General features: G+C 41.5%; 1 protein-coding gene across 3 annotated transcripts in view; it reads left to right on the plus strand.

Annotated features, from left to right (window-relative positions):
* gramd4a (GRAM domain containing 4a) overlaps positions 1 to 27821 on the plus strand; it is a 101188-nt gene that overhangs the window by 36429 nt on the left and 36938 nt on the right. The window contains exons 3-5 of one of the 3 annotated variants that reach the window (XM_069670823.1): positions 13501 to 13621; positions 24384 to 24414; positions 25265 to 25292. In XM_069670823.1, coding sequence (XP_069526924.1) covers positions 13501 to 13621; positions 24384 to 24414; positions 25265 to 25292 — 180 coding nt within the window. Of the gene's footprint in view, positions 1 to 13500; positions 13622 to 20395; positions 20463 to 24383; positions 24415 to 25264; positions 25293 to 27821 lie in introns of all 3 variants that reach the window. The other 2 variants (XM_069670822.1, XM_069670824.1) reach the window with 2 other exon arrangements.

Below are 27821 nucleotides of genomic sequence, written 5' to 3' on the forward strand. Positions count from 1 at the left end.
GCCCATATATTAGTTTATTTGCATTAATGGTCTACATATGTGCAGCACATTTAATTGGTCTGAACAGTGCAGTTATCGAGTGCAATGGGTAATAAACACTAAGATCATAATTTATTAATTTCTATCTCTGTGTTATGATTTTTATAATCTTAGAAAGAAGGTTGGAAAAATGCCTTTAAATCGGTGATCGGCCGATCTCACTATTAAAAAATTGGTAATTGGTATCGGCCCTAAAAATCCTGATTGGTGCATCATTAATTTATACCTTTATAATCGGGCCATAGACCAATCATATTACAGTTTAACTGACCCACATACCGATGAAATGGCATCCTTAACATTAAAATCCGTTACCGATTCATATTCGTGAATCCTACCACCCCTACACTATAGGCGTGCATTATTATTGCTTAGAATTAGTCCAATATTTTAAAAGTGAGATAAATGCTAAATGATTACCTAGCTTTTATGCAAAATTATAAGCTGAGCTCAAACTGAGACTGAATCCAACCTAGTGCTAGCGTTGTAAGGGCCAGTTACGGCTGTCATATTTTATTGATGGTCTTACTTTAGTATGGCTGTCACAATTCAGCTATGGATGTGCAATATGAAAATATAGATTGGTCAACTCTCACAGAGTTTTCTATATTGTTTATATGTTTATATCTCTTAATACTGTTTGAGGCTATTGTGGGAAACATTGCAAAAATCCAAGGTCAGTTTTATGAGACTACCACCTCAAAAGTGGAGTACGCAATACTACTTTTTTAAGCTATAAGGCAGAGTGTGTGCTGTCAGAGCACAAGCCTGGAGAGTTTTTTTAAATTTTTATCCCTATCATGGACATGCACAGTTCTTCATTGGGGAGGGTGTGGAAAAGGGACTGTAGACTGAGGCAGAGGTTGGAGTGCTGTGTATGAATGCTACCAATTTGATAAGAATAGTGTTACTTAGTTAAATTAAGTTTTTGGTACCTAGCTTAGCTGAGTTTGATGAAAAAAATGATCAAATTTGATTTGCCTGCCCTACATTCAATTTATTAAAATTGATGGAGCATAAGTCAAGTATTTTATTTACTATATAAAAAATAATAATAATAAAAATAAAAATAATTATATGAAGGCTGGTTCTTTCATCTTCTATTCTGCAAAACTATGTTAGGTTGAAGATTTACAGCAGCAACCATAGAAGACCCAAACACAGTGAATATGTAAATTATGCAGGGGTTTTAGCATAAATCTGTATCTGCACTTCTATAGTTTGTGTGTTCATCTGACATGACAAGTGTGGGAATGCAAAAGTGTCTTTTTTTATGTTTCTCAGTCCGTGTCAGATTTTCAATAAGCACTAAAAGAACACAGTTGACTGATAACCCCTCAATAGCTCTTTGATAATGACAGTAAATAATGTCAAAGCAAAGAGATATCTCAACTAGAATATGTCTCATGGGTGACATGCTGGGGCTGAACTGACCCTCTTACTGGTGATAAAATGGCTGAGGGCAGTGCAAGTGGAAATTAACTCATGTAATTATATGAGCAGGCCTGGTGTCCTAATCATTTGTTACTCCCCCTCTCTTTAGTTCTCTCTTGATTTTATTATTATTCCTTTTCACGACTGTCTCTAAATATCATTGTCTTTGTGTCCTCTTGTCTTGACTGTTTTAATTTATTTGTTTATTTGTTCTCGATATTTGCAAGCTAGAAAAACACAAATACATATAGGTATGTAGGATGTATATGGATAGTCACATAGACCAACAGACACAATGGCATTTTTTGTGTTAATGTTCATGTTAGTCCTGGCAGACTAATGTGTGCACGTGTTTATCGGGTTATATATGCTTACATTGCAGTGTGCAATACACAGATCCTGCTTTAATTGGGTTTTTTCATAACATTTGAGGTGTGTGAGTGTGTCTGTGTGTCTGTGTGTCTGTGTGTCTGTGTGTGTGAGAGAGAGAATGAGAGAGAAACCCTGTTTAACCCTGGCTACTCTGGTAGAGTATTGAAGGTCACTCTGAGGAAACAGGCCAGCCTTTTTTACACTACAGTGCCTGGTTGATCAATACAGTGTCCTAGCTGCTGTCCTAGTTCACACTAGGCAGTGGTACACACAGACATAAAGGCTAAGCAGAAGTATTCACAATACAGTATACCCACCAGTACTTGGAAAACCGGCTGAATAACAAGTGCATCCCAGTTTTGGGCATCAAACAGACTTTACAGCTGCTAAGCTGCAGTGAAAACAAAATCATTTCACTTTTGGTCAATATAACTGGAGTTCATCCAACACAATGCCTGAGTAGGTCTGAGGTGTTTATTTGGCATTACCCAGGTACTGAATTTACAGCCATGGCCACGAAAGGCAGATTGTGATCAAGTTGAGCTACACAAACAGATGTGGCATGTGGCAGGAACAACAACATTAAAAATAATTATATGAACAATAATAATAACCACAACAATAATAACAACAATAATAGTGACATGTAAAGGTTCCAAGATTGATTAGGGGGCAGCCCAATAAAAAATGTTGAGAAATCCCAAATATTTCTTCAACAAAGGTAAAACTAAATGAACATGTGTCACAATTGAATAAAGCTGCCTATTACTTTTTAACTTTTCAAAAACTCTTCAAGTCTGGGGTTATATTTTCCCCTGTTTTCCCCTTGTTCTTTTCCTTGATCACTGTCTTGAATGGTGTATCAACCTATTGGCTAGAGGCCACATAGCTCAACCTTTGTTTCTGCTTGAGTCAAGCAATGTCATGGCAAACATTGTAGAGAATGGGTACAATGGCAGACCAATGCAAAGCAGTGGTCTCTGTATTGCTCTCTGTCTCTCTTACGCAGAAAGCCCCACCCCCTGCCCCCACCCTCCTTAAATGAAAGGAGCCATTGTCTCTGACCTGGATTGAAAAACTCACACGGTGCTTTTACTTTGAGGTGTTATAAACTGTGCATGCATCCGTACGCAAATCTGCGAATATGCACAAAGAAAAATAAACAAAGCACATAAGACATGATCATGCGGAACCACTCAAATCAAACAAATCCAGATAACATAAACGTGTGTGTGTGTGTGTGTGTGTGTGTGTGTGTGTGTGTGTGTGCGTGCGCGCGTGTGTGTGTGTGCGTGTTTGGCTGTGCCTGGTGTCCTACTATGCTCAGAAATCCCAGATTCCAGGCCCTCTTAGTCTGCTGATCACCCAGCAAAGCTCCACCTCTCTCAACCTCTGGTGCCTACTTCTTACATTACTGATTCCCTAACCTACTCAAACCAACTCTAAACAGTGACCATCACCGACCATCACAAGTGTATGGAGGCAGTCAAGACAGCCTTTGGTACAGCTGGGGCGGATTAGCACCAGGTTACCAGTCGATTACCTCGTCTTTGTCCCTGGATTGGACAACAAAACATGGAACATATACCTTAAGTTTAATGGGCTTTGAAAATCTTGAGGTAATCAATTTGGACCAGACCAGGAGAAACTATATAACATGGCTGGAATTCAAGAAAGAACCAAGTCAACTACTCTGCCACCCCGTTCCTGCAGCTTCCCCGGGACGGGCCAACTGCAAAGACATGGTTTTTGCAAGATGGAGGACTGCACCTTTGACAGCGTTAAGCTGCTTTACAGTGGAGCTGTTGATAAGATAAAACGTCACAAAAGCAATCTCAATCTCAGTAAGTTTTTTCAAAATCAGGATCTTAGTGCCATTTTTGCTGTAGACTTTAGTAACATTACTAATTCTTCTGTACATTAGCCAGCAGTGTTTGGCAGCCAAACCTAATGTATACTCTGGGATGCAAACAGCTTGCTTTTTTGCTAGTTTTGAATGTATGGGTGACTGACAACTCTCCTCAATGGTTCTGAGTTAAGCTGCAAAGTCGTTATCATAGGGCTGCACATTATATCGTTTAACAATCACAGTTGCAATGTGTGCATGTGCAATAGTCACATTGCAGGACGTGCAAGAGTGACGCAAATTAAGTGAAACACGTCACAGCTACTTTATTGTTGCTCTGTGCAAAACGAAAACTTACTTGTTTCTTGTTTTCCATGACTAATCTACAGAAATGTCTGTCTGTTATCATATTAGTGCAGTTTCTGTTTAACCTGCCTGTAAACTGTTAACAAGCATGCAACCCTGCTGCCGTCACAGATCATGATGGCCGGATGATCGAGGCAGACACTACATTACGCAAGCTGGCTAATAAGTGAGTGTTTTCCCGTGATTAGCGTCACCTAATCCTGGTGCTCGTTAATGCTGCGGCTTCATAAACGGACCGTTCATGGAGTGGAGGAGTGTTTACATTAAGCAGCTAGACCTCCCACGCACTCACGGCGTGAGCTTTTGTTTCAAAAAGTTACTGATAGAAATTATATGACATGGTATGATGACATACCGTAGAACACAACTGTAGCACGCAAGTCCATTTGTATTTAATTTTATAAAGAAACTTGTTGCTCCACCTATACTCAATCTACTTTTTATTGCAGGTGTCAGTCAATGAACCAAATGTGTTAAAAGTAGGAGAGGGGTTTTTTTTTTGTTGGAAGAAAATGGACTTAAAAGTCCCAAATAATAACAAGAAGCCTTTGGTTGTTTATATGGACATGAAAACACACTACATTTATGGTATAATTTCCTGTATTTTTTAAAATCCTGATTAATATTGCAGAACAAAAAGTTATCGCAATGTCAGTTTTTTTCCTAATTCTGAGACCGTATTTCTTTAACATGCATTAAATGCTATAAGCAAAAAATTCTACCCAACTTGTTGCTAGCGGCTCACACAGAAGTACTGTAGTGGACGACAAGGGCAATCAAACAGCTTCCATTAGAAGAAACAGGCTTCAAATTCAGTGAAGTGAAAGTGTTGCCTCCATTAGCTATGGATCTAAGTTAGCCGTGTGCAGCTAGCGGTACTATCAGCTGACTCTGCCCGTTGTCGGGCTCTGAGCACAAGGGTGTGTTAGCGTTCACTCCTCAAACTTCTCTGAACGCCCGAAGCCCCTATGCTCATTAGAGGAGTTAACACCATCACTTCACTGTGCTCAAGAGCCCGACACCGGGCAGAGTTATCTAAACGTAGCCTACCGCTAGCTGCACGGCAAATGCCAGGTAGCTAATAGAAGCTACACTCACCAGTGGTTACTTTAGCAAAGCTAGTCCTTATGCATGCGTTAATTGGGTTTGTGTGTTTTTGACTTTTGACGTTTGATGTTAATGCATTTGCAAGGATGGAACGATACAATAAATAATTTTAACAACGAAGGGTGGAAGGACACAAGGAAGAATGGAATGAAACAAAGAAAGAGGAATAAAGGAAGGATGGAAGGAAACAAGGAAGGATGGAAAGGAAACAAGGAATAATGGAAGGAAGAAAAAAAGAAAGGAAACAAGGAAGGATTGAAGGAAAAAGGAATAAAAGAAACAAGAATGGATGGAAGGAAACAAAGAATAAAGGACGAATGGAAGGAAATAAGGAAAAATGAGACAAGGAATAATGGAAGAAAGAAAAGTGTTATGCACCACCCTAAGAAGGCCCTATGGGGCTGACAACTATCCACAATTGACCCAAAATAACCATGTGAACACCTTAAGACTCTCAAATACATGGGATTTATTAAATGACAATTAAACAACCAAATCATTAACTGAAGGCTAACAAAAGCAACTAGAACACAACAACACAAAATCCCAGTCAGAATCACTGCAGTCCCCACTCCAGAAGCCTCTTTGTCTTTAGATGGCATGTCTGGGGTTTTTAAGAACCCAAAACCAGGTGAGCCTTATTCTGCAGTCGACAGGGAAGAGCTGGGAAGGCACAGCTGGGAACACACAACAGAAAGGCAAAAGGGACAAACAGTGCAGGGAACACATACAGCCATAACACAATGAAGGATGGAATGAAACAAGGAATAAGGGAAATAAGGAAAAAGGAAACAATGAAGGATAAAAGGAAAGTAGGGATGGAAAGAAACTAGGAAAAAAGAACACAAGGAACTATGGAAGGAAACGAGGAATAAAGGAAACAAGAAAAGGGCAGAAGGAAATAAAGGAAGAGGAAAGGAAGGAAATTAGGAATTAACATAATAAGAAAAAAAGAAAGGAAGGAAACAAGGAATAAAGGAAACAAGTAAGGATGGAAGGAATTAATGAATAAAGGAAACAAAGAAGGATGGAAGAAAATACAGGAAATAAAGGAAGAAGCAAGGAAGGAAACAAGGAATAAACAAAACAAGAAAAGAAGAAAGGAAACGAGAAATAAAGGGAACAAGGAAGGATGGAAGGAAACGAGGAAGGATGGAAAGGAAACAAGAAAGGATGGAAGGACACAAGTATGAAGGAAACAAGGAAGGAAAACAACAAGGAATAAAGGAAACAAGGAAAATAATCAGGTACTGGAAAAAACAACAGAGCGGATCATAAAAAAATTAGGCTTCATAATAACCACATGTACACAAGGAATTAGAAATAACGGCCTGTCTCTAACATAAGCCTGCTTCATATAAAAGCCTGGTACCTTCTGCAGCTAAGGTAAATAAAGGCCCCGCCCACTATTTGAGAATTTGCGGTATGTGCAGCAAATTTCATAAATCCAATACAAACGGTCGGTGGGGGCGGAATCTTTGCAAAATTGTAGGGGGCGCCACTGAGTCCTTTAGCCATGCCCACTAACAAAACCCACATAAATCTTCCCATTTCCTCACTGGGGATATGTCTACCCAGTTTCATGGCTGTATGTTTTATGGCATGCAAGTATTTTAAGCCCCAGAAAACATTACTTCCTGTTAATGGCGAACAATGCATTGCCATGGCAACAGATAGAGACATACTCTAAGAGTTTCGTAATGGAGCACGGCAAAGATATTGGGATGTTTCTGACCACATCTGAAAGGGGTACGTCCAACCTGATAGGAATTGTACATGGAAATATAGCAACAGTGACTTCCTGATGCCAGTAGGTGGCGCTGTGACTATTTAAGAAATAGTCTATGGATGTGTTCAGGTCGGGACTTATCAAGCATATAAAATTTGGTGCAGATATGATAAAGTATCATGGCGAATGTTATATTCACCGCGTCGCAATTGTAACGGCCTCTGATGAAAACTCACAGATTTTTCTACAAACCTTAATAATGGTCTTAAGGCTTTCCTGACCAAAATTTGATGTTTGAAAACATGTTTTACTTCCTTGGAGGACTGGCTTGTAGCTTAAAACATGACATTTCCTGTAGCCATTAGGGGGTGCTATGCATAATGGGAAATATTTGCATGTTGTTGTGTTCAGGCTGTGTATCATAGAAAATATGAAGAAGATTGAACATAGTATATGAGAGTAACAATGATTTTTCAAACAAAAAAGCAAGGCTACATTCCTTGATGCACGCTCAAGTATTTGATCTACTATTTTCATCTTCTAACTTCAACATTATTTGGTACAGAATGAACTGCCTCACCCAAACTAGATAACACCATATTGATTATCTCCTCTTGTCCACTGTTAAATCCTCATATCAATTAACAGTTATCAGAGAGGGTTGAGAAGAGGATTTGGTGGTTCACTGTGTCAAAGGCAGATCTAGCAGCAATATAGCTGAGTACTGTCTAGCAGCTTTAGCCAGATGCAGTGATTCCGTTTCCGAGAGTACAGCCATTTCAGTAGAGTGGCCCCACTTAAAGCCCCTGTAAATCCTTCTAACCATGTAATTTAGGGTCTTATGTACATACTTGTAAGCATCTAAAAGTTCTAGAAATTAGTTTGAATCCAAACTCGAGTTATTGCCATTGGTATTTTGTTAACTTCCCTGATGCTGGGGTTGAATTGGGCGTGGTCAGGTAGGATATTTTTAGGATAAATTTCCTTATTCCTGTCGGGGGGGCTTGGCTGTTTTGTGAACAGGACGGGCCTTATTTCTGTCACAGGGGCGGGGCTTGGCTGTTTGTGAAAGGGGCGGGGCTTATTTATGTCGCGGGGTGGGGCTTATTTCTGTCACGGGGGCGTTGCTTATTCCTGTCATGAGGCGGGACTTGGCTGTTTTGTGAAAGGGGCGTGGCTTATTCCTGTCACGGGGCGTGGCTCGGTGTGAAAGGGGCGTGGCTTATTCCTGTCCCGGGGGCGTGCCTTATTCCTGTCACGGGGGCGGGACTTGGCTGTTTTGTGAGTGGGGCGTGGCTTGTTCATGTCACGGGGCGGGGCTTCTTTTGAAGGGGGCGTGGCATGGCTGTTTCGTGAAAGGGGCGGGGCTTATTCCTGTCACGGGACGGGGCTTGGCTGTATTGGGAAAGGGGTGGGGCTAAGTCCTCTCACGTGGGCGGGGCTTGGCTGTTTTGTGAAGGGGCATGGCTCGATGTGAAGGGGTGTGGCTTATTCCTGTCACGGGGCGTGGCTTTGCTGTCTTGTGAGAGGGGTGTGGCTTATGCATGTAACGGGGACGTGGCTCGTTGTGAAGGGGCAAGGCTTTGCTGTTTTGTGAGAAGGTTGTGGCTTATTCATGTCACAGGGGCATGGCTCAGTGTGAAGGGAAGGGGCTTATTCATGTCACTGGTGCGTGGCTCAGTGTGAAGGGGCGTGGCTTGGCTGGTTTGTGAAATGGGTGTGGCTTAAACCTGTCACAGGGGCGGGGCTTATTTCTGGTTTGAATAGGGCATGGCATATTCAGATAACGGGCCGTGGCTTGTTATTTGGCCGTCGCTTATACCTGTCACGTGGGCGGGGTGGACTCTGTTTTAATGAAAGGGGTGTGGCTTATACATTTCATGGAGGCAGGGTTTCACTCTGTTTTGATGGAAAGGGGTGTGGCAGATACAGACTGAAGAGCCACCCGAGAAGAGAGTTACAGAGACACAGTGGGAGAAAATAAGTGAGTTAGGGAAAAGTAGACATGGCGTGCTCCAAAATGAGAGCAGTAGAGAAAACCGAGTTTTTAAGACTGGACAGACTCGTATGTTCCGTGACTGTAGCGATTATTAAACGCGGACATTGTCTGACAATGTCACTCCGCTTGTCTCTGTTAACAGAGACTCCGAGAGTTACATAGAGCTACATCGGGTTTCATCATCATGACTAGTTTTCCTCTTATTTCCGCAGTTCTGCTCTTATATGTACCGGCATGTGCCCTCTTGCTCTCCCCCTCGCTCTCGCTCTCTCCAGCAGTCCGTCAGTGTACAGTGCGTTTAAACATTATTTATTTCATAGTCATTGCCCGTTTTCAAACTCACTATGACTCACCATGAGAAAAAGTCTAATGCAACTGCATTTCGGCAAAACATATCATACAATTTGGCAAACATGGAATTAAATATAAAGTTAATCCACCTATTATGGTCAAATTTTTGATAATTCTGTCAGGAGGCAGAGAGATAGCAGCTTAAGTGAAGAGGTAAAGCTGTCTCTCTCTTTCATTTGATTTCTGCATGGACAACATTATACCAGTAGTACCAGACATTATATTATTTGTTTTCATTTACAAATAAAGACACTTCCATCACAAACTGGGGCATAAAATAAACCAAAAATACAGGAAATAAAGGTTTTGACACTCAAAATTTCCTGGGGGAGACCCCCTAGACCCCCCAACATACAAACGCACGCTATATTTCCTTACTTATATTGAAGTATTCATTATTATTATTGTTAAATTATGAGAGCTTTTTGTAAAAGTTATAAGTGTTGTTGTAAAAACTATTTAACCTTTCAAATACACATATGGTGATGCACTTGCACAGTTCCATATGTCCTTCAGAATTCTAGAGTTGCCCTCCCATTTTCTGTCTTTCTAGAAATATTTGCCTTAGATCTGTTTTTTGTGCAGAGTACCTCCTAATCACTGATATCAATTTTGCTTGTCAATACTTAAGTTAATTTAAAGACTTAAAAAATCACCATATGTATTCTGTCTGAACTCTGAACATCTGTTTTTATGTCTCTGAATGTCACAAGCAAAAAGATTCTTCTCCTTTGTCTGACTTTGCTGCAACGGGGACTCTAGTTGAGTTGTCAAAAGAAAGCAAACAAAAGCCCTTTTTACAATGCGGTTCCGCCTCAGCGCCGTAACGAAACTCCGTCCTCATGCCACCTTTGTCATTTTACATTGGGCCAAGCAACTCCGGTGTAAAGCCGCCCCAGTGTTTTTTAATAGCGTTCCGGCACATTCAGGAGCAGCCAGGACCTGCCAGGGGAACTCCTAGTAGCTACCGCGACATGCCAAAGATGTAGTGGCAGTTCTGGTGGCTGCCAGCACCTGCCAGGGGAACTGCCAATAGCTACCGCCACCTGCCGCGGCAGTTATGGTGGCTACAGGGACCTGCCAGGGGAAATGCTGGTAGCTACCTTGACCTGCCTGGACCTGCCAGATCTGTTGCGGCAGTTATGGTGGCTACCAGACTATTAATTCTGTAAGCGTCATTTATCAGTGATAAGTTGGTTTATATTGTTTGAATAATTTAATTTGCTGAAGTGCAGTGAGATATATATTTCTGTTTCATTTTTGGGAATGCTGTTGAACATTTTTTTTAATAATGTATTTCACTTCCTTGACTTTTGTTGCAGTCCTGTGCAGCATCCGTAGTCAAGTGGCCAGGAGACAGGTGTATTATTGTGAAATCTCTGTTGAAGTCAATAAACGAGGACGGCAGAGCAACACGGTTGTTTTACCGTGCATGCGTTGGTTACCGAGCAGACTTAACGTATGAAACAGTCTCATGTCATCACTCTTGTGTGGATACTCAGAGCAGTAAAAGTTGATAAATATATGAGTAATGAAGAAGACTAAAGATAGCTGAAATAAGTTCCACTATTAGTTCTAGTAGCTAGTAGAACTAATGATAGTTATATCATTAGTAATAGTTATATTATTAGCTGTTCGCTAACTATGTATTTATAAATATTTTTACACTGACACTTATTCACACATTTACTTATTTTTGCTGCTTGAACCCATGTCTATATTCTCTACTGCAGTGGTCACCTTTTTAAGCCCAGGATGCATTACGGCCTTGGTGAAAGGCAAGATCTACTTACTGAAGCGTTAAGAAAGACATCCCAGATTGAAGTTTCAACTTAAGGCCTTTTATTTAGGCTTTATTTAACTTAATTCCAACACATTAAAATGAAGGCATGTGGTCTATTTTCCATTTGTATGAAGGAATTATTTTGTTCGTATTAGACAACAAAGAAAAAAAAGATCATATCAATTGCCATTGTTAACTGTATGCATTTTAGAAAGTAGAACTGTAATGTGTACTAACAAAATTATCAGTCAGTGCAATTAAGCACAGTTCTATGTCCCATCTTATGCAGCATGATTTTTCACAGTGCCATCAGAAGGCAAAACTGTTGCAGTCATGTTACTCAAGTCAGTGTGATAGCTGTAACTGAATGCTGTCTGAGAGTGCTATAAAACCAGAACGCACACTGCGCATTGCTGGGGCCCCATCAGTAGTAATTGCCACCAGTTTATGAACGGAGATGTCATTTTTGCTGACATATTTTTTAAGCTCACTGTAAATATCCTCACCTACCATTCTGTCCTTTAGGTGCAAAAGCATGAGGAGTTCCTCTTTTGTTGTAGAATCATGGAAAGCCATCCTGACAAATAGAACAAGCTGAGCAGTGTCCATTACATCCAGGGATTCATTGAACTGGGAGGATTCATAAAAAGTTTCATTAAAATTGTGTAAACATCTTTTTTTGCATAGACTTCCAAGTCATGACTTGGAACTAGAAAGCCTCGTCATGACTTCGCTATCACCGGTCCCTCCCATTTCTTGTGCTTGTGCACTAGTTACAGAACTGACAAATCCACCACATCCCGTCAGTGACATAAAGTAATATTTTTTAACTGCCGGTAATGATCAGATGATATTTGCAATGTTTCACTCACCTCAAAAAGTAATGGCTTATTTAGATTTTCCAAGCTGTATCGGCAAAGCTGAAAGCGTTTAAATGGTCGGATGTTACGTGAAGGAAAACTTAATAAGAAACTGGACGAGCTTAGATGCAAAAGAAACAACATTCACATGTTCAAAGCAACACAAAATGTCAAAGCATTGCCTTACCTGTAGCTAAAAAACACAGGCGTTCTCCGCAGAAAACATTTCACTCCTTCTTTATTGCTGCTAGATCTGTCACCTGCCTTTGACACGGTGAACCACCAAATCCTCCTCTCTCTCTGAGCTTGGTATCTCAGGATCTGCCCTCCGATGGTTCATGTCCTACCTCTCAGGGAGATCTTTTAGAGTATCTTGGAAAGGTGAAGTGTCCAAACCCTACAGCTTATTCACAGGGGTGCCTCAAGGGTCAGTGCTCGGTCCCCTTCCTTTTCAATATATACCACCTCACTTGGTGCAATCATTTGCGCCCATGGTTTCTTATACCATTGCTATGCAGACGATACCCGGCTCGTCCTGTCATTCCCACCAGACGACACTACAGTCTCGGTACGGATCTCGTCATGAAAGAACGCCACCTTCAGCTCAATCTATCCAAGACTGAGCTCCTTGAGATCTCAGCCAGTCCCTCTATGCTAGCACAGATCAATATCTACCTATCAGAGCATGCAACCCAACTGCTGGTACAGGCTCTCATAATATCACGCATTGACTACTGCAACTCCCTACTGGCAGACCTTCCTGCATGCACATTCAAACCTCTGCAGATAATCCAGAAAGCAGCGGCACGACTGGTCTTCAATCAACCCAAAACAGCATGTCACTGTTCATATGCCCCCACTGGCTCCCAGTTGCTGCTCGCATCAAATTCAAAACCCTGTTGCTTGCTTACAAAATAGCACCGAAAACGTCTCCTGCCTACCTGAACGTCCGTTACCAAACTCCATTCTGAGTCCCTTTCCACCTTTAAGAAAAAGCTCAAGGCCCTCTGCACTTGATATTGATATTGAAGCTGTTGATGATGATGACATTGAGGATGTTGTTGATGTTGATTAGGATATTCATGATGATGATGATGACTATATTGGCCTTGTTGATGTTATTGATGATAATAATAAAAAATAAAAAAAACGCCCTGTGCACTGCCTGTCGGCATCTGTGTCTGATCGCACTTGAAGCTGTTTGTTGGCATTTATTGACTTTGTTCCCTCCTGTCTTGACTGTGTCAGCCTCTTCCACATGACAGTTTGTCTGTGTCTGTGTTGAGGAGCTGAGCCCCGCCTTCACTAAAATACCAATTTAGAGCAGGGGACAGAAGCAGTGGACCCACTAAATGCCAGCAAAACACAGCATCATACTTTTTTTCCTGTTGGGGAAACCCCTGATTTGTATGAATCATATCCATATTTATTTCAGCAATAGTTGAAAAGCTGAATGAAATCTAATAATAATCTATTTATATTATTTATATCAGACCTCTTTTTGATAACTGTTTCATGACTCTGAATGTTGTGAATGTGCTGCTTTTCTTGTTGCATTGTTTTCATATCCAAATTTAAGAAACTTATCTCCAGCACTTGTGCTGTGATTTCTAGAGGAGGAGCTGAGAAAGCTTCGGGAAGAGACCAATGTGGACTCTCTGCGGCAGGAGCTAGAGAGAGAACGAAGCAAGAGGATAGACCTGGAGCAGAAGATAAATGAGGTGCTCAAGACAAGGTAAGTTAGAATTACAGGGTGCAAGTGCATGACGTGGGCAACAGGAAATGAGGCTAAATGTGCAAGATAGGGAATAATGGCGTAACTACAAGGAATGGCGACACTGCACTTTCAAACATTTCAGCTCAACCGCATATACTAGGTCTTACAATGGAATATACATACCTGGGTCTAATTACTACCTCAGGACATTTTGTTAAGGCTGTGAGTGCTGTGGCTGATAAAGCCCGTAGAACGTATTACATCATTTTCAAATTAAACCACTGAATAAAGATGTGGCTAAAGATTTTCAAAAGTATGATTGAGCCAATCCTTTTATAAGGAAGTGAAGTTTAGGGCCCATTAATCAATCAGAAGCACAGACTTCTCTCACAGAGTGAGACAACAGAAAGTGTCCAAACCAAGTCTGCAGAGCTAGGCCAATTCCCCCTCTCATTCAAATTAAAACAAGAACAGTCAGAAGGCAAAATAGTTGCCTTGTGGGGATAAAAGAAAATGCAGAGGGACAGCCAACTGAATGAATCACAAATCTACTTATCAAGGTGTAAGGGGAAGAAAGTTTTGCGTTAACGCCATCTGTAGACAGAGCCCATAGAAGTGCAGCTCCTCAACCGAGAGAAGGTGACAACAAGCCACGGCCATTCATAGTGAAGCTACTTCACTGACCTGCATCTTGCGCGCGAGAAAGGTCCTCTTACCTATGATGACTCAAGAATCCACATATTTCCTGACTTCAGCAACAAACAACGTGCCACTTTCTTGGACTCCAAACAGAAGCTTCACACTGCGAATATCAGATTCGATCTGTACTATCCGGCCACAATACAGTTCACCTCTCTCATCTCTCATTTGGAAGGTTGGTGGTTGGATCCCTGACTGCTACAGTCACATGTTGAAGTGTCCTTGTGCAAGACCCAAATTGCTACCAGTCGCATAGCCATCAGGTATGAATGCATAGATCCCAATTGAAAATTGGCACTTAGGTTATTGCCACCATGGTGTGAATGAGTGTGTGAACGGGTGACTGTGACATGTAGCGCTATATGAGTACAGTCCATTTACCAATTTTACTAGCATACTTTTCCCTCTATGAAAAGGCAAAATGTGGCAGAGCCACCTTGTCTCTATCAGGGAGACCGCGTCTACCCCCTGGAGCCAGACCTGGCTAGCGTCTGGTGGCAGCAGACAGGTACCAGGTGGCCAGAAGGGCTGCAGCTTCAGTGGTTGCGGAAGCAAGAACCCAGGTGTGGGAGGAGTTTGGGGAGGCTATGGAGAAGGACTTTCGGTTGGCCTCAAGGAAGTTCTGGCAAACCATTAGACGACTCAGGAGGGGGAAGCTGGGATTGGCTCAAGCTATCCTCAGCAGGGGTGGATAACTGCTGACCCGGACTGGGGATATCATCGTACAGTGGAAGGAACACTTTGAGAAACACCTGAACCCAACAAACATGCCCTCTGATGAGGAGGCAGAGTTCGAAGGTCCAGGGGAAGCCTTATCTATATCCGTGGCAGAGGTCGCTAAGGTAGACAAGAAGCTCCTCAGTGGCAAGGTGCCTGGTGTAGATGAGATGCCCTGAGATGCTAAAGGGTCTAGACATTGTTGGGCTGTCTTGGCTGACACACCTCCTCATTGTCACGTGGAGGTCTGGGACAGTAGTGGAGTGGCGGACTGGGGCGGTGGTTCCCATTTTTATAAAGGGAGAACGGAGGGTGTGTCTCTGTATAACCCAAGTGAAAGCTGTGTCTACATACTTAGCACAAAATCAGACACGTTTCCAGTGAGTGTTGACCTCTGCCAGGGTCGTTCCTTGTCACCGATTGTGTTTATGATTGTTATTTCATGGACCGGATCTCAAGGCGCAGTCGGGGGGAGGAGGGTCTCCAGTTCAGGGACCTTAACATTTCAACTCTGCTTTTTGCAGATGATATGGTTCTGTCGGCTCATCAAACTGGGAGCAGGCAGTGGGACAGTTTGCGGTCGGGTTGGGATGAGAGTCAGCACCTGCAAGTCTGAGGCCATGGTTTTCTGCCGGTAAACGATGGATTGCCTATTGACATACACACTTGGATAGTATTTTGATAGTCATAAGATTAGCGAGCATGCTAAGGTTAGCCAACTAGCTCTAACATAAATACACTACATGACTTCGGCATTGTGCATTGTAACCAAACGGCAAATTATGCCAGCGAACCAGCAAATCATCACAAGCATTAGCAAACATTAGCCAGGCAGGGCAGGGCGGCTGGAGAGAGCTGGGATGAAGCACTTGTGCTGTGAGACAAAAAATGCTGCATCCACTGAGAGAACGCTGCACGTGGGTTTTGTTTCTATGACAACAATAAGTTGTGGATTTGTTTTAATCCCCAAAAGCAATTGAAGGTCTCCATGATTCGCATGCCATGCCGATGTTGACTCTAGTTTTCCCCTGATGTCAATCACATTCCTGTTTGGTCAGACGGGCTTCACTTGATAAAACTTTTTTTTCTATTTTATTCTTGTGTGTAGTTTGTGTTGGTGTTGCTGTGGGTGCCGGTGTGCCAGATTAACTGGTGCTTGAATTTACTGGTGACGGTCACAGATGTGTGTGTGTGAGCGTGGCTTATGAGTAGGGATAGACCGATTATCGGCCAGGCTGATTATAGGCATTGTTATTATAGGCAATATTCGGCATTTTGACGCGTATCGGCATCGGCCTTTTTTTTTTTTTTTTTTAATCCGACGGCCGATAAGAGATCAATTCAAAACTGGGTTATTTTGGCTCTGATGCATATGCTTAAAGGCATTTAAACAAAGTTAAGTGTTGGAGTTTGTATTATTCAACATTCTGACGCCAATATTTTCACTTTTACTGCAAATGAATATCGGCTTCAAATATCGGTTATCAGCCTCCTTGACTACTAATAATCGGTATCGGTATCGGCCCTGAAAAAAACATATCGGTCTATCTCTACTTATGAGTCCGCTGTAGACAAACTAGGAAATAAATTACTCTACTTCTTCGCTGCTATATTTAATTAATTAATCGGTGTCTTTTGAGACCTTGTGAGACGCACAGTTTGCTGGAACATTCATTTTTCTGTGGACAACATTACATGTCAATAGTGGACTGTACACTCGCCACCGCTGATCGCTTCAAACCGTCGTCTCTGCTTCTGTTTTCTTAAAATAACGTAATGCCATGGAAACATTGAGTAAATAGAGAGGATAGTCAAATCGATGAACGCGTCACAATAACTCAAACTCAATACATCTAAAGCATGAGTCACCTGTGGTGTAAAAGAACACATTAACTGGTCAGCTGAAGTTTGAATTAACTTGTGATGTTCCGCTGTGTGCAGCTGTGGTTGCAAAGGCCATCTCAGAGCTTGTTTTTATGATGCCAGAGCACTGACGTGCACAGATGACAAAAAGTTATCCATAAGTAACTGTCAAAAACTCTTGAATTCAGTTTCTATGTAATCTTGCTGCACAGTCTCTGGGAACTCCAACCTGCAAATCCGTTTAAAATGATGTCTTATGTAAGTGACTGTGTCAATACCTGTTCAATGCTACAATAAACTGTCACATTGTTCATGTTGTCTTTTTCATATTTGTGCCATGGCAGTTTTAATGTGTTAACTCTTTCATACAGAATATACGTAGCACACTGAGTCTTAAGTATAGTAAATGTATGCATGCTTTAAAGCACAGTGGATAGATTATTAAAGGTATGTCAAACTGTGGTGATATGCCCAGGTTAACATGTGATACAATATCTGTATATTTAGTATAGTATAGTAAGTATACGGCCGATGCGGTCGCTACCGGCCTGCGTTTATTCCTTTGATACTGTTGTTTTATGCCCTGATTCATGGAGGCATTTTAAACGACATCCTTGGCTCGGTGCGAGCGTGCCTTCCTTCAGAGCTAACTTTTTAGCCTTGAAGAGCACCTGGCATTTACCTGGAGTGTAACACCTTGCTCTACTTTGAGCATCCGGCATCCCAATTTTTCTATACGGACATTTTATTGTCTCTGTAGCCACAAAAGGTATAGTGGTATGCACATATTAATAGAACGATAATCTACTTATTCTGCAAAAATAGCATTCTGAATAGCACATTTGCACAAATTTAAATAGAGGGTGATGTGAGACATCCATTGCTTGTGTAGGCTACTATCACAAGTTAACTTGGGCGTATCACCACAGTTTGAACGCTTTAAACTCGGCATATACATTTAAACTTAAGACTCAGTGTGTTACGTATATTCTGTATGAAAAGTGTTCACACATTAAAACCGCCATGGCACAATTATGAAAAAGACAACATGAACAAAGTGATGTTTATTGTAGTATTGAACAGGTATCGACACAGTCACTTACATTAGACATCGTTTTAAACGGATTTGCAGGTTGGAATTCCCAGAGACTGTGCAGCAAGATAACATAGAAACTGAATTCAGGAGTTTTTGACAGTTACTTGTGGATAATTTTTGTCATCTGTGCACGTCAGTGCTCTGGCATCATAAAAACGAGCTCTGAGATGGCCTTTGCAACCACAGCCGCACACAGCGGAACATCACAAGTTAATTCAAACTTCAGCTGACCAGTTATTGTGACGCGTTCAACGATTTGACTATCCTCTCTATTTACTCGATGTTTCCGTGGCATTACGTTATTTTAAGAAAACAGTAGCAGAGACGACAGGTTTGTAGTGATCAGCGGTGGCGAGTGTACGGTCCACCATTGACATGTAATGTTGTCCACAGAAAAATGAATGTTCCAGCAATCTGTGTGACTGACAATGTCTCAAAGTGAATATAGTGAAATAGAGTGAAATATAGCAGCAGAGAAGTAGAGTAATTTATTTCCTTGTTTGGGTACAACAGACTCATAAGCCACACCCACACTCATCTTTGACCGTCACCAGTTAATTCAAGCACCAGTTTATCTGGCACACCGGTCGTTTGTTGGCATTATCCATCTCCATTTCCCAGCTTGCGTTGTCTTGTGTTGCACACTGCTGACTGTAGTGGCGTTGAATGAGCGCTCGGCAGATGTACTTGCGAACGCACAGATATGTCACATCCTCTTGAGTCCCGGAAAAACCGTTCCGAGTGCTTTAAATAAAAATCAGCCCACAGGTTGTTAGGGCCAATGGAGGAAGTTGGGGAAGGTCTGAATTTGTCAGTTGGGCGGCTGTGGCACAGTGGTAGAGTCGGTTGTCTTTCAATTGGAAGGTCGGAGATTCGATCCCCAGCTCCCTCAGGCTACATGTTGAAGTGTCCTTGGGCAAGACACTGAACCCCAAATTACTCCCGGTGGCATAGCCAACGGGTATGAATGTGATTGACAGTTGGGCACTCGGTCTGAGGAAAGTTTACCCCACTCTTCAACGCAGAATTCTTTCAGCTGTGAGATGTTTGAGGGGTTTCTTGCATGTACAGCCTGCTCAAGTCACCCCGCAGCATCTCAATGGGATTAAGATCTGGGCTTTGACTCGGCCATTCCAGGACTCTCCATTTCTTAGATTTTAGCCAGTCCCTGGTGGATTTACTGGTATGTTTTGGGTCATTGTCATGTTGCAGGGTCCAGTTCCTCTCCAGCTTTAATTTTTTCACAGATGGTCTCACATGTTCCTCAAGCACCCTCTGATATACGGTAGAATTCATGGTGGATTCTATGATGGTGAGCTGGCCAGGTCCTGCTTCAGCAAAGCATCCCCAAACCATGACACTTCCACCTCCATGCTTCACAGTTGGTAGGAGGTTATTTTCCTGGAATGCTGTATTTCGTTTACGCCTTTATGTTTTTCTTAGAGAGCAAAGGTTTCCTCCTTGCACACCTCCCATGAAAGTTAAACTTGTATAGTCTCTTTCCAAATGTAGAGGCATGCACTTTCACATCAACAGTAGCAAGAGCCTGCTGTAGGTCCTGTGATGATATTTTAGGGTTTTTGGTGACTAATTTTAGCATCTTGCGGTCTGCTCTCGGGGTGAACTTGCTTGGACGGCCAGACCTGGGCATGTTGGCAGTTGTTTTTAATGTCCTCCACTTATAGACTATTTTCCGGACAGTGGAATGGCTGATGTCAAATTCTTTTGAGATCATTTTAAATCCCTTACCAGACTGGTAAGCTGCTGCAATCTTCTTTCTGAAGGCCTCAGACAGCTCTTTTGATCTCACCATGGTCTTCACTCTCACTTCAACAGTCAGGAGCACACCAAACTAAATGTATGAGGTTTAAATAGGGCAAAATATTGTGCCTTCAAAAGGCTGAGTAACGATGTTCTAATCATGTGCACCCGATGTGATACACCTGTGTGTGATTTTAGCCATTTGAAGTGGGAATAAATGTGGGGATGTCCTCATTTATTCCTCACCAGAAATTGCATTTTTTTTAAATTATATTTTAAAGAAAGTTTTAAAAAGTATTTTGTTCAGTTTTAATTGTTTAGTTATATTACTTGAATATCTCATTATTGTTGAAATTGTTATTAAATATCCATATATCGTTTTTTCACATGACTGTATATGAATCGGGATAGCATGTATTCCACTGAAATCCCTGATGAGGACTTTGCAGGCCGTGGATAAATTCCAGCCTCTATAGCCGCGGAATGCTGGCATCTCATGCGCTTGTGGCATCAAAGAGAGGAGCTGCGGCTGGTGCCGCGGAGAATTTCTTTCAAAGAAATTCCTGGGGTTTTTTTTGTTTGTAGGTTTTTATCTGCAGTCTTAACTGAGAATATAACTTGACAAATCTTTCCCTTATCTGTCAAATTCCCTTCAGGCTAGAGGACTCTCCACCACAGCCTGCCAGGAAACAGCTGTCAACCTCAAACAATGGAACAGGTAAGGCCCCAGAGAAAGACAGAGTGCATGACAGAAGAAGAGAGGGGGTGGGTAGGAGTCCAGGGGAACTAAATCGAAATAAGAAGGAAGACTTTCATGTCTCTTAAGCCCATACACAATTTCCAGTTCAAGGCAGGATTATTACATCTCTGTTACGTTCCGTCTTCTATGTAGAGCGCACAGAGGTGGAATGGTGGGGCGAAGTCGTTACGCCTTTGAGCCAGCATCGGTGGTTGTAACAGAGGCGGAACGGCGTCTGTGTAAACTTCAGAACAGCGCCATGTGTGTGTATTTGCAGCATGCGCTGTTTATTTACACCTCGTGCATGTTTTGCTTTTGTAAACGCTTTGTAAAATCACACACTGGGCGGCTTTTACGTTGGCGTTGCTTGGTCCAATGTAAAATGACAAAGGTGGCATGAGGACGGAGCTTCGTTTCGGCGCTGAGGCGGAACCACAGTGTAAAAAAGGCTTTAGTGTGGGAGTAAATCAAGACGTGTGTGTGTGTGTGTGTTTGTGTGTGTGTGTGTGTGTATGTAGTTTCCTCTAGGATTTTTTTTTAACCCAGTGGCAGGGCAAAGGGTGTTGTTGTACCTGATTGCGTGCTGCCAAAGTGAATATCAATACAAACTTTAGAGAAATCTATTTACAACTTTTCAATCACACTAGTGCTGTCAAAATTGGCCAACAATGACGTTCAATTATTCCTTCTAAAAAAATAAACATTCAAATTATTCGACTATCTATTTTTGCACATTATGTGCACAAAAGGGCATACCCATACAACGAGAGACAAGCTTACTTGCAAAGATATATTTATTTAAACATAAATATGCCTTTTTAAAAGATCGAAATAGTGTACACCTTGCAAAATAATCAAATTAAGTAATTAGGTTACGGTAGAACCGACATGCAGCGCTCCGAACTAGTTGCACTGTGACAGGTATATTTATTGAAGATTATTAAACATAAACATGTCTTTTAAAAAATCAACATAACTATGCCAATCTGAAATGCTGGGGTTGAGAATCTTTCTCTCTCTCCGGCCAGGCTGGGATTTGAATTATCTGCGATCATTACCACACGCCACATGGTTGTTGTATTAGCTCGTTTCAGCTAGACTGAAGTTATTATTAAATTATCAAAGTGATGTGTGCATTAAAAAATGCTCTGTAACCAAGAGAGTGCACACAAGGACAACAAGAATATGCAAGAGCTTGCTGATTTTTTTTCACATTGAATATTAAAGGAGCTATATGTAAGATTTTACATGTACTCATCAATCAAATATTTTTTTTTTTATTGTAAATGTGTGAAGGGATAGTAGAGGAACTGATAGATTGAGACCTTCCCCAACTTCCTCCATTGCCTCTAACAGCCTGTGAGCTGATTTTTATGTAAAGCACTAGGGACGGTTTTTCCGGGACAAGAGGATGTGACGTATCTGCGCTTGCGAGTACCTAACTACACACAAAAATAAAAAACAAAAAAAGTTTTATCGAGTGAAGCCCGTCTGGCCAAACAGGAATGTGAAAAATGTCAGGGGGAAAACTAGAGTCAACATCGGCAGGGCATGCGGATCAAAACAGACCCACAACTAATTGTTGTCATAGAAACAAGTACTTCATCCCAGCTCACTCCATATGCCCTGCCCCCCCCTGGCTAATGTTAGCTGATGCTTTTGATGATTTGCTGGTTTGCCAGCGTAATTTGCTGTTTGGTTACGAAGCACAATGCCAGATCCATGCAGTGTAGCTATGTTAGAGCTACTTGGCTAATCTAAACATGTTCGCTAACGTCATGACAACCAAAATACTATCCAAGTGTGTATGTCAGTGTTGTCAGTCTAGCTTGACAAATAACTTCGCCAGCTAACATGATACTAACTTAGGTATTATCATCAAATCAAATCAAGTTTTATTTGTATAGCGCCAAATCATAACCAGAGTTATCTCAAGACACTTTACAAAATGAACAGGTCTAGACTGACTCTTTGTTATGTTATTTAAAGAGAGACCCAACATGAATCACCACGAGTGGCACTTAGCAATATTCGGCACATTGGCAAGGAAAAACTTCCTTGACAGGTAGAAACCACAAGCAGAGCCAGACTCATGTTGAACAGCCATCTGCCTTGACTGGATGGGCTGAAAATGGGATAGAAGGAGATGCAGGATAGATACAGGCAAAGATAGAAACAACAACATATGTTCTTGTTACAACAACAACATATGTCCTTGTTACACGAACAACGGGTAATACATACTTATGGTTACAATGCCAATAATAGTACACTAGTGTGAAAATTAGCAAAAAATAAAATTGTAATTGTAACAGTTGAAGTCAACAGGTCTACTATTAGCATTAGCAGCAACAATAATGATACTATGGGGAAGACTGATGTTAGTAGTTGTTGCAGTCGAGCAGGTCCACAGCAGCAGGTGGTCTGCAGCAACGGTCCCCAGGAACCTACAAGACAAGGGAGCACAAGAACTCCCGGGAAGATATGTGGTTAGTAATGTTAATGGGACCAGAAGATACAGAGTTAATGAGCTGCATTAATATGACAGAGAGAGAGACAGAGAGAGTGAGAGAGAGACAGAGAGGGAGAGAGAGAGAGACACAGAGAGACAGATAAACACACACACACACAGATAGAGAGAGACAGAGAGAGAGCGAGAGAGAGAGAGGAGCTTGGTGTGTCAGATCCCCCGGGCAGTCTAAACCTATAGCAGCATAACTATGGGCTAGTCCAAGCCTGAGCCAGCCCTAACTATAAGCTTTATCAAAGAGGAATGTTTTAAGTCTACTCTTAAAAGAAGAAAGGGTGTCTGCCTCCCGGACCTTGACTGGTAGATTGTTCCAGAGGAGGGGGGCCTGGTAATTGAAGGCTCTACCTCCCACACTACTCTTAGAGACTTAAGGTACCACAAGCAGGCCTGCATCCTGGGAGCGCAATGTTCTAGAGGGGTAATATGGCACTATGAGCTCTTTAAGATATGATGGTGCCTGACCATTAAGAGCTTTGTAAGTAAGAAGAAGGATTTTAAATTCTATTCTAGATTTTACAGGAAGCCAGTGCAGAGAGGCTAATACAGGAGAGATGTAATCTCTCTTCCTAGTTCTTGTCAGCACACGTGCTGCAGCATTTTGTACCAGCTGAAGAGTTTTTTAGTGACTTATTAGGGCAGCCTGATAGTAACGAGTTACAATAATCCAGCCTGGAAGTAACGAATGCATGGACTAGTTTTTCTGCATCGTTTTGAGACAAGATGTGTCTGATTTTTGCTATGTTGCGAAGATGAAAGAAGGCTGTCCTTGATATTTGTCTTATGTGGGAGATGAAGGACATATCCTGATCAGATAGAACTCCCAGATTCCCAGCAGTAGTGCTGGATGCCAGGCTGATGCCATCTAGGGCAGTTATATCATTAGAGAAAGAATCTCTAAGGTGTTTGCAGCAGAGCACAAAAACTAATAAGTTTTGTCTGAATTAAGTAGCAGAAAGTTTCTAGTCATCCAGATGTTTATGTCCTTAAGGCATGCTTCTAGTTTAGATAACTGATTGGTTTCGTCTGGCTTCATTAATAAGTATAATTGAGTATCATCTGCGTAACAATGAAAATGTGTTTCCCCATGATATTACCCAGAGGAAGCATATATAAGGCAAAAAAGAATCAGTCCGAGCACAGAACCTTGTGGAACTCCACGACTAACTTTGGTGTGCATAGAGGACACATCATGAACATTAACAAACTGAGATCGATCTGATAAATAAGATTTAAACCAACTTAATGCAGATCCTGTAATGCCAATTAAATGTTCTAGTCTCTGTCACAGGATGTGATGGTCTATCGTGTCGAAAGCAGCACTAGGATCTAACAGGACGAGTACAGAGAGAAGTCCTCTGTCTGAAGCAGTAAGTAGATCATTTGAAACTCCCACAAAGGCTGTCTCAGTGCTATGGTGGACTCTAAATCCTGACTGAAAGTCCTCAAATAAGCTGTTGTTATGAAGAAAGTCACATAATTGATAAGCCACTGCTTTCTTAAGGATCTTTGAAATAAAAGGAAGGTTAGATATAGGTCTATAGTTAGTTAAGGTGCCTGAATCAAGGGTAGGCTTTTTAAGAAGAGGCTTAATTACAGCTAGTTTAAAAGACTGGGGAACATAGCCAGTCGATAAAGACATATTGATCATATCTAGTGTAGTGGCAATTTTGACGAGACCAATAAAGTTCTTAGGGAAACAAAGTTGTCTTTTGATGTCTTTTAATTGAAGAATAATAATAATTGAGTAAAAGCAATTAATAACTCAAGCTGGGTCAGACCAGTACTACACAGAACGCAGCTGTCTAGCTGACTGACACAGACTCAAGGTTCACAGAGTATGTTATACATTACAGAAAAGAACTCTTTCTCACAGAGACAAAGCAAGGTGTTATTGTTATGACTTTAGCTGAAGCGCCTGACTACTAGTTTACCCCTTGCCCTGGAGCTCTCAGCCCAGAAAAGGCCACAAACTATCTCTCTTGGACAGAAGGAGCAACAGGAAATCACGTACAAGACCTTGGAGAGGAGTAGACAATACTTATCCTTAAAATTAACCTTAGCTGATTAACATATATGATTATTGATTCTATAGTAGTGAAGAAATTTAAACATATGGACAGGTTAACATTAAAATGTCCTTCACATCTAGTAAAGAAGTGCTAATTGAGGGAAAGACTTCCTTAAGCAGCTTGGTTGGAATCAGGTCTAAAAGACAGGTTGATGGTTTAGATGAAGATATCAGAGAATTTAGCTCAGGAAGGTCAATCGGAGAAAAACAGTCAAGGTAAACATCAGGTTTTTGAGCAGTTTCCAAAGATAAATCTGCACCAGTTAACAGAAGGAGGTTACAAATTTTGTCGCCAATAATGCGCTTCCTTAACTTTAAAGATAAGGAGAGAGTGATCCGGGCAGCCAGGGCCAAAGGAAAAGTGATGTTTAAAGAGCAGGGGGTGAAATTCTTCCAGGATGTTGCCAGGGAGACACATATTAAAAGGAAGCGCTTTGACGGAGTGAAGCAGCAGCTTAAAGCCCTGAGCGTCCAGTGCGGAATCCTACATCCAGCCCGACACCGGGTGACACACGCAGGTCGGTCCCGGATCTTTGACACCCCGGATCATGCGGCGGCATTCGTCCACAGTCTCTCCGATGGCCGACATGGCGCGTCGCTGGCACCGGTATAGATGCTGAAGGTGATGATAACGACCGGAACATTCAGATCTCTTTTTTTTTCTCTCTTTTATGGAGTCTGTAGGGAATAATACCGTGATGGCCATAATTACAGAGTCCGAGGTTAGTAGGGGAAATTCCCGCCTTACTCTTTCTTCCTCTACTTAAGACTTACGGAAATAACAAGACAACGAGAGGAAGCGTGTCTTTTCTGAAATGTTTTCTTTTTTTTCTTTGAGATTGAGCATTCTCTATTTTGTTTTATTTCTCTCTACACCGTTCGGCAGGGTTGGCTGGTGATGAACATGTGTTTGAGTATCGTTACTCTGCTCCTCTCTGTAGGATCAGACCAGCGTTATGTTGTGTTTTCATCCAGTAGGGTTAGCGGGGAATGTTGTCAAGTTCTAGATGACAGCAGGGGAGGGATTTTCTCATCCTTCATTGTAATTCAATTTATTGTTATAGGGCTACCAGTTCTTTTATTGTCCTCACTTCAATCATTTCACCCGCTTTTTGACTGTTTATGTTTAGACGACACTCAGCGCGGTACTCACTATATCACTGATGATAAATGATGGATGGTGACTCAAGCATAAAGATAACTACTTGGAACGTGAGAGGCTTAGGGAAATTATCAAAATTAAAGCAGGTTATGACGAGGCTTAAACATCTTAAATCAACAGTTATATTTTTACAGGAATCTCATTTAATGTCCAGGGATATGTTAAAGGTAAGGAGGCATTGGCCAGGCCAGGTTTACTCTGCTTCTTTCTCTACTAATGCTAGGGGAGTTATTACATTAATTCACAAGTCTCTCCCTTTTCAGGTTATGAATACATTATCAGACTCTACAGGAAGATATCTGATTTTGCAAGGTTCACTCTTTAATGAAAATATTACAATGGTTAACCTATATGGACCCAATGATGACTGCCCCAAATTTTTTGAAAATCTATTTCTGCTACTGGCTTCACTACCAGGGAAATTACTAATTGGTGGAGATTTTAACTGCACAATCTCTCCTCACCTTGATCGCTCCTCTGGCTCTGACACAACTCACATACATAGTAGGAAAACGCTGCAGTATTTTATAAAAGAGCTAAATTTATGTGACCCCTGGAGGAGATTGTTTCCTAATAACAGAGAATATTCTTGTTGCGCAAATGTATCCAAAGGCCATTCACGGATTGACTACTTTTTGGTGTCCAATGATCTTTTTCCAAGAATAACAGATTGTGTTTATGACTCCATCGAATCTCAGACCATGGTCCAGCTTCTCTTATATATAACGACCAAAAACTTGTGTGGGGTGCTCAGAGATGGCGGCTCCACCCCAAATGGCTAAATGATCACAGCTTTTTGAAATTTGTGGGGACACAAATAGACTACTTTTTTGACATCAATAAGGATGAGACTTCGGCCTCTATGAAATGGGAGGCATTTAAGGCTTATATTCGTGGTCAAATAATTAGTTAATCCAGTTCAATAACTAATAAAACAAATTTAGAAATGTTAACTTTAGAGAAATTAATTAAACAGCTTGAGAGGGAGGTAGACAAAACAAATCCTCATACACAGGAATTAGCTACCCTCAGGGCTAGATACAATGCACTTTCTGCCTCTAAAGCAGAAAGTTGCTTAATAAATTTAAAACAAACATTTTATGAACAAGGGGAGAAAAGTGGAAAGCTATTAGCTTGGCAAATAAAAAAGTTAGATACAGAAAGAGCCATCAATAGTATCCAATCTCCAAACAGTGATATAATTGTTGAGCCTTTAGTGATAAATGATACTTTTGCTGCATATTATCAAACCCTATATGAATCAGAACTATCAGAATTAGAGGATGATCAAACTCTCTTTTTCAATCAACTCCCAGTCTCAGTTTTAGGCATTGGATCAAACTCTTATACTCAGGACCATGCGCAGAGATTATGACCAATAACATTATTTCCAAACCATTCAATCTCCATCGTGGGACCCGACAGGGTTGCCCCTTATCCCCCCTGCTTTTTGTTTTAGCACTAGAACCCTTTGCAATTGTAGAGCATCGCATAGCCTAGTTCGCAGATGATGCATTACTCTTTTTGACGAACTTAGAACAGTCTTTCTCAGCCCTTGCTGATGTGATTAATAGGGAAGTTTT

The sequence above is a fragment of the Semicossyphus pulcher genome, unplaced genomic scaffold (assembly GCF_022749685.1).
Source record: "Semicossyphus pulcher isolate SPU_LCO1_2020_fin unplaced genomic scaffold, fSemPul1.0.p SCAF_20, whole genome shotgun sequence".
NCBI classification, from domain to species: domain Eukaryota; kingdom Metazoa; phylum Chordata; class Actinopteri; order Labriformes; family Labridae; genus Semicossyphus; species Semicossyphus pulcher.